The sequence below is a fragment of the Oncorhynchus kisutch genome, linkage group LG7, assembly GCF_002021735.2.
Source record: "Oncorhynchus kisutch isolate 150728-3 linkage group LG7, Okis_V2, whole genome shotgun sequence".
NCBI lineage: Eukaryota > Metazoa > Chordata > Actinopteri > Salmoniformes > Salmonidae > Oncorhynchus > Oncorhynchus kisutch.
Window position 1 is genome coordinate 32,258,747 of NC_034180.2, and position 12,423 is coordinate 32,271,169.

General features: G+C 44.9%; 1 protein-coding gene across 2 annotated transcripts in view; it reads left to right on the forward strand.

Moving 5' to 3' along the window:
* LOC109894478 (kinectin) overlaps positions 1–12,423 on the forward strand; it is a 45,634-nt gene that overhangs the window by 26,142 nt on the left and 7,069 nt on the right. The window contains exons 20-30 of one of the 2 annotated variants that reach the window (XM_020487998.2): positions 21–130; positions 216–315; positions 409–446; positions 581–671; positions 1,607–1,693; positions 3,741–3,830; positions 8,920–9,039; positions 10,933–11,022; positions 11,117–11,209; positions 11,325–11,393; positions 11,499–11,582. In XM_020487998.2, the coding sequence (XP_020343587.2) occupies positions 21–130; positions 216–315; positions 409–446; positions 581–671; positions 1,607–1,693; positions 3,741–3,830; positions 8,920–9,039; positions 10,933–11,022; positions 11,117–11,209; positions 11,325–11,393; positions 11,499–11,582 (972 nt within the window). The remainder of the gene's footprint in view (positions 1–20; positions 131–215; positions 316–408; positions 447–580; positions 672–1,606; positions 1,694–3,740; positions 3,831–8,919; positions 9,040–10,932; positions 11,023–11,116; positions 11,210–11,324; positions 11,394–11,498; positions 11,583–12,423) is intronic. The other variant, XM_020488000.2, reaches the window with a different exon arrangement.

Below are 12,423 nucleotides of genomic sequence, written 5' to 3' on the forward strand. Positions count from 1 at the left end.
TGTGTGTGTTGTCCCTGCAGTCTCTGGAGCAGCAGGTGGCTGGGCTGCAGTCTGACATTGAGCAGCTGAGACAGAAGCAGGCTATGGACACCACCAGTGCCAGCGACCAGCTCCTAGAATTACAGACACAGTAAGTCTACTGTACTATCCCTCTACTCTGACCTACTCGACTGCATTGTACTCTGAAAAGATAGACTAACACAGTCTTTGTCCAGGCTTGCTGCTAAGGACCAGGAGATCCAGACACTACAGAGTGAGTTGGAGTCAAGGGCCAAGGAGGTGAGCGACAAGGTGCAAGAACTACAGCAGAAACAGGTGAGGGAAGGGGTGGAAACAGTTGATTGGTGACCTTTATTGGCTGAGAGGGAGAAACGAGAGTTAACTACTTTTATTTTCTACTTCTCGCAGACCCACACAGAGGCCCCAAGCCTGGAACTGCTGACAGCGTGAGTCACTGTAATACTTCACTGAATTCCCTTCAGTATACAGTAGGTGTCCCTTGGCATGGGGCCACCCAGCAGTGTTGTGATTGGTAGTGGTAGTGTTGGTAATGTATGTGTGGTGGTGTTCTGTCCTCCAGGTTGGCAGAGAAGGAGAAGCAGGTGTCTGATCTCCAGGGAGAGCTGGCTAAGCTGAGGGAGTCCTTGGAGCTTCACAGGAACAAGAACAATGTAGGTGTCCTGTCCTGTAGACAGTGCTGCTACTGCCTCAGCCCACACTACCAGCCTACCCTCCACATCTCCAGTCTGGCCCTGCGATACATCTGCAGACCTCATCCTCGATGTGCTCCCCTAAACCACACCCTCTCAGTGATGTCACACTATGCATGCATAATCTCCCTCTACTCCTTTTACAAAGTTGTTAGGTTGCATTTTATCGCAGACTATGAATATTTATTAATCTAATTGAAACTATTCAAGACAATGATACATTTACCATTTATATTTTAGAGCGGTTCATTTGCTATTCTATGCTTATGCTCGCTAAGGCTTGCTACAATCAAACAGTACAGTTGTTAGGGCAGTCAGTCTACTCTGCTCTGTCCTTTGCCATGTTTACAAGGACTGTATTTCTGTGTGTCAGCATGCATGTCTGCGTGTGAATGCTCTGGGGCTTAACAATGGCCTTGTTTTGCAGAGACAGACAGCTACCTTGTTGACTAGCTCTATGTTATGTGATTTGGCTTTTCCTATCTAGACTCATTGGACTTTTTTGGCAGTGAGTTGCAGCTCTCATTCTTCACGTTATTTCAGTTTGTCTATGCCAAAGACCTCTCTACTGTGTTACTATCAGAGCTGTTTCACTGTTTGTTTTTGACAATACAGTTTAGTGTCTGATCCTTCTAAAGACTCAATCTTTAGATGGCCAACTCATGTTAAGTTGAGCTTGACCCTCAGACTGGTTTACGGTAAAATGCAGTGAGGATTTTCTTTAAACCTAGACTCCGAAACAGGATAGGATAGGACAGGACAGCCGTAAAGAAAAGGAGTCACATTTATTTTTGCTAATGGTTCTCTGTTCATCCCTATATAAATTGTGTTTGTGGGTCACTGCATACTTTTCCCTGAGGCTAAACTGAAAGTGATATCTCTCTGAAACTGACCAGGAGCTTCGGGTGAAAAACTGGAGCGCTATGGAGGCTCTGGCAGCCACCGAGTCCATGCTTCAGGGGAAACTCAGCAAGGCCCTCAAGGTTCGGATCCCACTTCCAGTCTGCTTCACTCTAGATTGAAAATCTGATGCATCCCCAAACAGTTATTGCCATAATCGACCAGTGAGATTACTCCATAATTTCTACATGCTGCTGCATACTCATTTCTCCCCTCCCTCTGCATTCTGGCCCTGAATAATTGGCAGTTTATCTCCATTAATCTATTCCCCTCAGGAATTTCATAAAGACTCAAATGTATTTTTATGTAGAAAAAACACTGCTCTACTTGAGTTCTGCTTGCTATTCCGCACTAGAATGCATTGACCTCTTTTAAAGGACACAATCTTTTTGTTTCATACAGTACAACTATTTATTTTAACTACATCAATTCCAATACAAAGTAAAGAAATAGACATTTGAAAATGAGTGTGCAGTGACTGACTCCAGATTTCCTGTAGATGGTCATAATAAGTTTGAGATCCATGGTCTTCATGATGCTCCTCTTGCTCCCTGCCATGTGCTTTCCTCATTTTCTCTCCCAAATCCAGCATGTGTTCCATTCTGCTTTGTGTATATACTGTCATCATTACAGCAATCAGCCTCTAATGAAATTCGATTATAAGATTTTCAAAATAAATTTGGTCTTTCAGAGTTGCCTTTTTGAGAAATTATGTCCAGAATATGTGTAATTAGTCAACATAATTGTTTTGTGTACAATCATTTTTGGACGCAACAAAACATATACTGAACATAGTCGGCTCGGGATTCGAACCAGTGACCTTCCTGTACCTGGCCCAATGCGATTAACTGCTAGGCTACCTGCCGCCCCTCTTCAGTGAGAATCTGATCTGCCATAGCCCTTTTTTTTTCATTTCTTTTTTAAACTAGGCAAGTGAGTTAATAACAAACTCTTATTTTCAATGCGCTTAACTGCCTTGTTCAGGGGCAGAACGACAGATTTTTACCTTGTCATATCAGGGATTCGATCTTGCAACCTTTCGGTTACTAGTCCAACGCTCTAACCACTAGGCTACCTGCCACACCTACCTTTGCTTAACCATATGTATTTAGGGATGCACTAGTAAACCATAGACTAACAGATTGCTCTTACTATAAACAGTTGTGGGGGGTTCAGGGAATTTTTGCCTAAGCTGTCACCCCCGTTCCTCTCTATGTCAATACAGCAGACAGGACACATAGTGAACTGATTTACCCAGCAGCTGCTCTCGGCCATTTTGGTACAGTAAAAATGTAGGCGTTCCTGGACACCTGTTGTGTACGCTCAGGAAAGTGCATGCTTGTACACAATCTAAAGCATATGTCGTAGTGTAGAACCTATTCCCCTTACAACACGATGTGTTAATGAGAGGTGAATGTGCCAGCTCAGCTGTCTGTTACAGGACTCACTCCATCGGAGGGTAGAGGGGTTATACATGACATCGCTCTCCTTCTGAGAGTTTCAAGCCTTGTGCGGCTAATGTGCTTAACGGCACCAACATTGTGGTTTTTGTTTAGGGGTTCCTGATAACAGAAGTATGTGTGGTGCTCTATGGATGTCTGTCTCTGGACAGAATGTTAGATACTCTGGGGCATTACTGTGCTGCAACTATATGAACACAAGTGACTTTGATGTTCCTCCTTGAGAGGATAAACATCTGAAATAATTGAACCTGTGTAGGGTGAGGTCTAAAGCCTGAGGAACTTGTCTTGAGGTTGTGTGTGGCTGCTGAACAGTGGGGCGTATGAATACTTGCTTGGAGTGCACACTAAATAATTGAGCCATTGTAAATGTTAGCAGTTTGTTCACTGGAGTGTCATGGAGAGGGAGTTGTGCTGGTCAGAGGCTATGCTCCTGTATGTACTCTGAGATGGGAGGAGTGAAACCAAGCAAGCAGAGGTAGTGACTTGAGGTTGGATGTTTGCCTGCAGAGCTATTCAGCTAACTACTGTACAGGTTCCCCAAGTGTGTGTGTGTGTGTGTGTGTGTGTGTGTGTGTGTGTGTGTGTGTGTGTGTGTGTGTGTGTGTTCCCTGAGAGCAGTCTATGTTGAATGTTCTCTCTTCTCTTTCCTCCTCCTTTACCTCTTCAGGAGAACCAGACAGCCCTGGAGATAGCCCAGGCAGAATGTCGAGGTGTTCTGCAAAGACTGCTTCCGAACGTGCCTCTGCCCACTGAACGGGTAAGTGCTCACATAATATAATCTAGATATTATATATACAGTACCAGACAGAAGTTTGGACACACCTACTCATTCAAGGGTTTTTCTTTATTTTTACTATTCTCTACATTGAGAAAAATAGTGAAGACATCAAAACTATTAAATAACAATAATTTAGTAACCAAAAAAGTGTTAAACAAATCGAAATATATTTGAGATTCTTCAAAGTTGCCACCCTTTGCCTTGGTGACAGCTTTGCACACTCTTGACATTCTCTCAACCAGCTTCACGAGGTAGTCACTAGGAATGCATTTCAATTAACAGGTGTGTCTTATTAAAAGTTCATTTGTGGAATTTCTTTCCTTCTTTTGAGCCAATCAGTTGTGTTGTGACAAAGTAGGGGTGGTATATAGAAGTTAGCCCTATTTGGTAAAATAACAAGTCCAAATTAAGGCAAGAACAGCTCAAATAAGCAAAGAGAAACGACAGTCAATCTGGAACATTTCAAGAACTTTGAAAGTTTCTTCAAGTGCAGTTGCTAAAACCATCAAGCGCTATGATGGAACTGGCTCTCATGAGGACTGCCACAGGAAAGGAAGACCCAGAGTTACCTCTGCTGCAGAGGATAAGTTCATCAGAGTTACCAGCCTCAGAAATTGGCAACTAACTGCACCTCAGAGTTCAAGTAACAGACACATCTCAACATCAACTGTTCAGAGGAGACTGCGTGCATCAGGCCTTCATGGTCAAATTTCTGCAAAGAAACCACTACTGAAGGACACCAATAAGAAGAAGACTTGCTTGTGCCAAGAAACACAAGCAATGGACATTAGACCAGTGGAAATCTGTCCTTTGGTCTGAGTCCAAATTTGAGATTTTTGGTTCCAACCGCTGTGTCTTTGTGTGATGCAGAGTAGGTGAACAGATGATCTCCGCATGTGTGGTTCCCTCAGTGAACAGTGGAGGAGGAGGTGTGGGGGTGCTTTGCTGGTGACACTATCAGTGATTTATTTTGAATTCAAGGCACACTTACACTTAACCAGCATGGCTACCGCATCATTCTGCAGCGATATGCCATCCCATCTGGTTTGCGCTTAGTGGGACAATCCATTTGTTTTTCATCATAACAATGACCCAGAACACACCTCCAGGCTGTGTAAGGGCTAGTTGACCAAGAAGGAGTGTTGGAGTGCACCATCATGACATGACCTGGCCTCCACAATCACCCGACTTCTACCCAATTGAGAAAGTTTGAGATGAGTTGGACCGCAGAGTGAAGAAAAAGCAGCCAACAAGTGCTCAGCATATGTGGGAACACCTTCAAGACTGTTGGAAAAGTATTCCAGGTGAAGCTGGTTGAGAGAATGCCAAGAGTGTGCAAAGCTGTCATTCAGGCAAAGTGTGGCTACTTTGAAGAATCTCAAATATAAAATATATTTAGATTTGTTTAACACTTTTTTGGTTACTACGTGATTCCATATGTGTTAATTCACAGTTTTGATGTCTTCACTATTATTCTGCACTATAGTAAAAATGAAGAAAACCCCTGAATGAGTAGGCTGAAGATGGCGCCGAAGAACATGGCTGACGTTTTACATTCTCCCAAACAATTGTGCTATTTTGTTCGTTTTTTGCACTTTGTGTAACTTGTTTTTTAACTTATTGTGAACATAATGTTGCTGCTACCGTCTCTTATGACCGAAAATATATTCTGGACATCAGAACAGCGATTACTCACCGCGGACTGGAAGAAACCTTTTCCTTTAATGAGTCTGACGAGAGGGATACCCTGCTTTCACTGGATCAGGCCCAGATCCCGCCTTTTGTATGAAGAAAAAACACAGGAAAAGGGGCCACAGATCGGGCAGCCTTCTGAGAATCCGTAGGCGAGCGAGTAAACTGCCATCCATTCTTCTTGCTAACGTGCAATCATTGGAAAATAAAATTGATGACCTACGATTAAGATTATCCTACTAATGGGACATTAAAAACTGTAACATCTTATGTTCCACTGAGACGTGGCTGGACGACGATACGGACAATATAGAGGTAGTGGGATTTTCCATGCACCGGCAGAACAGAGATGCTACCTCTGGTAAGACGAGGGGTGGGGGTGTGTGTCTATTCGTCAATAACTGGTGCGTGATGTCTAATATTAAAGAAGTCTCGAGGTATTGCTCGCCTGAGGTAGAGTGTCTAATGATAAGCTGTAGACCACACTATCTACCAAGAGTTCTCATCTATATTATTCGTAGCCGTCTATTTACCACCACAGAACGAAGCTGGCACTAAGATCGCTCTCAATCAACTCTATAAGGACATAAGCAAAGAAGAAAATGCTCACCCAGAAGCTGCGCTCATAGTGGCCGGGGACTTTAATACAGGAAAACTTAAATCAGTTTTACCAAATTTTTTACCAGCATGCAACCAGAGAAAAAAATCCTAGACCACCTTTACTCCACACACAGAGATGCATACAAAGCTCTCCCACGCCCTCCATTTGGCAAATGTGACCATAATTCTATCCTCCTGATTCCTGCTAACAAGCGAAAACTAAAGCAGGAATTACCAGTGACTCGCTCAATACGGAAGTGGTCAGATGACACGGATGCTACACTACAGGACTGTTTTGCTAGCACAGACTGGAATATGTTCCAGGATTCATCCAATGGCATTGAGGTGTACACAACCACAGTCATCGGCTTCATCAATAAGTGCATTGATGAAGTTGTCCCCACAGTGACCGTACGTACATATCCCAACCAGAAGCCATGGATTACAGGCAACATCCGCATCGAGCTAAAGGCTAGAGCTGCCGCTTTCAAGGACGAATCCAGCGGGAGACTTCCAGACTAATCCAGCCGCTTAAGAAATCATGCTATTCCCTCAGACGAACCATCAAACAAGCGAAGTGTCATTACAGGATTAAGATTGAATCGTACTACACTGGCTCTGATGCTCGTCGGATGTGGCAGGGCTTGAAAACTGTTAGGGACTACAAAGGGAAACGCAGACGCAAGCTCCCCGTGACGCGAAGCCTACTTGACAAGCTAAATGCCTTTTTATGCTCGCTTTGAGGCAAGCAACACTGAAGCATGTACGAGAGAACACCAGCTGTTCTGGATGACTGTGTGATAACGCTCTCAGGAGCCGATGTGAACAAAACCTTGAGCCGTTGTGAACAAAACCTTGAAACAGGTCAACATTCACAAAGCCGCTGGGCCACACGGATTACCAGGTGTACTCAAAGCATGTACGGACCAACTGTCAAGTGTCTTCACTGACATTGTCAACCTCTCCCTGACCGAGTCTGTAATACCTACATGTTTCAAACAGACCACCATAGTCCCTGTGCCCAAAGAAGCGAAGGTAACCTGCCTAAATTATTACCACCCAGTGGCACTCACATCGGTAGCCATGAAGTGCTTTGAGAAGCTGGTCATGGCTCACATCAACAGCATTCTCCCGGACACCCTAGACCCACTCCAATTAGCATACCGCCCCAACAGATCCACAGAAGAAGCAATCTCAATTGCAATCCACACTGCCCTTTCTCACCTGGACAAATGGAACACCTACGTGAGAATGCTTTTCATTGACTATAGCTCAGAGTTCCACACCATAGTGCCCACAAAGCTCATCACTAAGCTAAGGACTCTTGGACTAAACACCTCCCTCTGCAACTGGATCCTGGACTTCCTGACGGGCTGCCCCCAGGTGGTAAGAGTAGGCAACAACACGTCTGCCACGCTGATACTTAACACTGGGGCCCCTCAGGGGTGCGTACTTTGTCCCTTCCTGTACTCCCTGTTCACCCACGACTGTGTGGCTAAACACAATTCCAACACCATCATTAAGTTTGCTGACAAAAGCACAGTGGTAGGCCTGATCACCAACAACAATAAGACGGCCTATAGGGAGGAGGTTAGAGAACTGGCAGTGTGGTGCCAGGACAACAACCTCTCCCTCAATGTGAGCAAGACAAAGGAGCTGATCGTGGACTACAGGAAAAGGCGGGATGAACAGGCCCCCATTTAACATCGACGGGGCTGTAGTGGAGCGGGTTGAGAGTTAAGTTCCTTGGTGTCCACACCACCAACAAACTATAATGGTCCAAACATACCAAGATAGTTGTGAGAGGGCACAACAAAACCTTTTCCCCCTCAGTAAACTGAAAAGATTTAGCATGGGACCTTAGATCCTTAAAAGGTTCTACAGCTGCACCATCGAGAGCATCCTGGCCGGTTGCATCACTGCCTGGTATGGCACTGCTCGGCATCTGACAGTAAGGCGCTACAGAGGGTAGTGCGAACAGTACATCACTGGGGCCAAGCTTCCTGCCATCCAGGACCTATATAATAGGTGGTGTCAGAAGAAAGCCCATAAAATTGACAGAGACTCCAGTCACCCAAGTTATAGACTGTTTTCTATGCTACCGCACGGCAAGCGGTACCGGAGCATCAAGTCTAGGACAAAAAAAGCTCCTCAACAGCTTCTACCCCAAGGCATAAGACTGCTGAACAATTAATTAAATCGCCACCGGACAATTTCCATTGACCCCTCCCCCCCATTGTTTATTATCTATGCATAGTCACTTCACCCCCACCTACATGTACAAATTACCTCAACTAACCTGTACCCCCGCACACTGACTCGGTACCGGTGCCCCCTCTATATAGCCTCGTTATTGTGTTTTATTATTACTTTTTACTTTAGTCTACATGTTAAATATTCTTCAACTGCACTGTTGGTTAAGGGCTTGTAAGTAAGCATTTCGCAGTAAAGTCTAGACTTGTTGTTTTTAGTGCATGTGACAAAGTTTGATTTGTGTAACTTTTGTTGACTGGTACTGTGTGTGTGTGTGTGTGTGTGTGTGTGTGTGTGTGTGTGTGTGTGTGTGTGTGTGTGTGTGTGTGTGTGTGTGTATATATATGTAATTTAGCAGACGTATATGGGTGGTCTCCGGAATTGAACCCACCATACACCCATTGCAAGTGCCGTGCTGTACCAACTGAACTACAGAGGACCATATGATGTGATATTAAATTATAAGTTCATCTTTTCCACATATCCTATAGTTTTGTATCTTTTCTACTGTGTTCTCTCTCAGAACCACCAGGAGTGGCTGCAGAGGTTTGAGACTGCAGTGAAAGAGGCCCCGGCAGCAGAGCCCAACCCTGCCCCTGAAGCAGCACCTAAACCTGCTCCAGAGGGCTCAGAGGACACCAAGGTGACGGCACAGCCTTTACTGTTTCTTAAGAAATCGTTGTGTTTTCAAATGTCTGAGAACTGAGGTGTCTGCGCCCTCAGAGCATGCGCAGACCAACTGGCTGGTGTGTTTACGGACATATTCAATCAATCCCTATCCCAGTCTGTTGTTCCCACATGCTTCAAGAGGGCCACCATTGTTCCTGTTCCCAAGAAAGCTAAGGTAACTGAGCTAAACGACTACCGCCCCGTAGCACTCACTTCCGTCATCATGAAGTGCTTTGAGAGACTAGTCAAGGACCATATCACCTCCACCCTACCTGACACCCTAGACCCACTCCAATTTGCTTACCGCCCAAATAGGTCCACAGACTATGCAATCTCAACCACACTGCACACTGCCCTAACCCATCTGGACAAGAGGAATACCTATGTGAGAATGCTGTTCATCGACTACAGCTCGGCATTTAACACCATAGTGCCCTCCAAGCTCGTCATCAAGCTCGAGACCCTGGGTCTCGACCCCGCCCTGTGCAACTGGGTACTGGACTTCCTGACGGGCTGCCCCCAGGTGGTGAGGGTAGGCAACAACATCTCCACCCCGCTGATCCTCAACACTGGGGCCCCACAAGGGTGCGTTCTGAGCCCTCTCCTGTACTCCCTCTCCTGTACTCTCTGTTCACCCACGACTGCGTGGCCACGCACGCCTCCAACTCAATCATCAAGTTTGCGGACGACACAACAGTGGTAGGCTTGATTACCAACAACGACGAGACGGCCTACAGGGAGGAGGTGAGGGCCCTCGGAGTGTGGTGTCAGGAAAATAACCTCACACAAAACTAAGGAGATGATTGTGGACTTCAGGAAACAGCAGAGGGAACACCCCCCTATCCACATCAATGGAACAGTAGTGGAGAGGGTAGTAAGTTTTAAGTTCCTCGGCGTACACATCACAGACAAACTGAATTGGTCCACCCACACAGACAGCATCGTGAAGAAGGCGCAGCAGCGCCTCTTCAACCTCAGGAGGCTGAAGAAATTCGGCTTGTCACCAAAAGCACTCACAAACTTCTACAGATGCACAATCGAGAGCATCCTGTCGGGCTGTATCACCGCCTGGTACGGCAACTGCTCCGCCCACAACCGTAAGGCTCTCCAGAGGGTAGTGAGGTCTGCACAATGCATCACCGGGGGCAAACTACCTGCCCTCCAGGACACCTACACCACCCGATGTCACAGGAAGGCCATAAAGTTCATCAAGGACAGCAACCACCCGAGCCACTGCCTGTTCACCCCGCTATCATCCAGAAGGCGAGGTCAGTACAGGTGCATCAAAGCTGGGACCGAGAGACTGAAAAACAGCTTCTATCTCAAGGCCATCAGACTGTTAAACAGCCACCACTAACATTGAGTGGCTGCTGCCAACACACTGACTCAACTCCAGCCACTTTAATGATGGGAATTGATGTAAAATATATCACTAGCCACTTTAAACAATGCTACCTAATATAATGTTTACATACCCTACATTATTCATCTCATATTTATACGTATATACTGTACTCTATATCATCTACTGCATCCTTATGTAACACATGTATCACTAGTCACTTTAACTATGCCACTTTGTTTACATACTCATCTCATATGTATATACTGCACTCAATACCATCTACTGTATCTTGCCTATGCCGCTCTGTACCATCACTCATTCATATATCTTTATGTACATATTCTTTATCCCCTTACACTTGTGTCTATAAGGTAGTAGTTTTGGAATTGTTAGCTAGATTACTTACTAGATTACTAGATTAAGCACAAGCATTTCGCTACACTCGCACTAACATCTGCTAACCATGTGTATGTGACAAATAAAATTTGATTTGATTTGAACCCGGGCTGTTCCTTACACCAGGTATTGGCTGATAAGCTGAAGGAATCTGAAGAGGCCCAGAAGGTTCTACAGAAAGATTGTGAGACGTACAAGAAAGTGTTGGCTGAGACGGTGAGGTGATGCTCTATCAGTGTCCTGTAGATAACTCTATAAAGGCGTCATGAGGTCTTTTAAACTAACCTGTAATACCCTCTAATGTCCACAGGAGGGCATCCTTCAACGTCTCCAGAGCAGTGTGGAGAAGGAGGAGTCTCGATGGAAGGTGAAGCTGGATCTGTCACAGACAGAGCTGAAAGAGGTGAACACTGAAGACCATTCGATCAAACTGAATTTGTATTTATATTGCCCTTTTAACCACTATATAATTGTTATGTGTGCTGCTTATGTTCACTCTCCTGCCCTCTCTTTCCTAGATGAGCGTGAAAGTTGCAGCACTGGAGCAGGATGTAGACAGACTGAGTGACGTCGGGGAGTTGGACAACGTCAGTCCAGTTACACACTTAACACATCTCTCAGCAATTGTATTAGGCACTTTACATCAGTTGACTCACTAAATGTAAGTGATTTTTCGTTTTATTCTTTCATAGTTGATAAGAGACAAGCAGCACCTTGAGTCTGCGCTGGAGAGAGCAGAGCGTGAGAGCGCCACCTATGTGACAGAGGTCAGAGAGGTGAGCTGACTAGACTTCCTGTCATCTACCAGTCATACTCGGTCATGTCATAGTGGTTATTCATCTATGTCATCATAGATCTAGTCATTCGCCTCTGCATTGTTTGTTGGTGGCTTTGTACTGTATGTTTATGGTGCATGTCTGTGTTTACTGGTATCCACCAGTGTTTGTTCATGCAACAATTAGACATTACATTCACAGTTCACACACCACACAGTTCATTCTGGTATGTTCTGTTATAGAATTTGGTTGAGAGGGTTTACACACTTTACACAGTAACTTACAGACTGAGTCTGCCCCGTTGTTGTTAAAACATTGGCGTCACTGCAGTTACACAGAATAAAAACATTGTCAGCCAGCTGCATTCATTCATATCACCACACAATTCCTCCATTGTTTGAGAATGTGTTTTATGTAGATGCTGTAGAGCATTGATTAAATGTAGAAAAACCAACCAAACACCTTGATGCTATAGGCTTGTACACTCACCATAGCAGCCGATCGACCATCCCGTTCCCCTGCTTCAGCTGTGTAGCATTCTGTCCCCTGGCTCCTCCGATCCCACAGCTGCCTGTTACAGTCATATGAAAACGTTTGGGCACCCCTCTGAGGCTGCATAATAATTTACTCTGTCGTCACAGAAAATTATCACAGTGGCATGCCATTCATTTTCTAATAAAATCTGAGTACTGGGGTATTGTCCTGACAAAGATTTTTAGTGTAGCAATATTAAGTTGTATGAAATTAAATCAGATGTGAAAAACAGGCTATGCAAAAATGTGGGCACCCTTGTCATTCTGTTGATTTGAATACCTGTAACTACTTAGCACTGATTAATTGG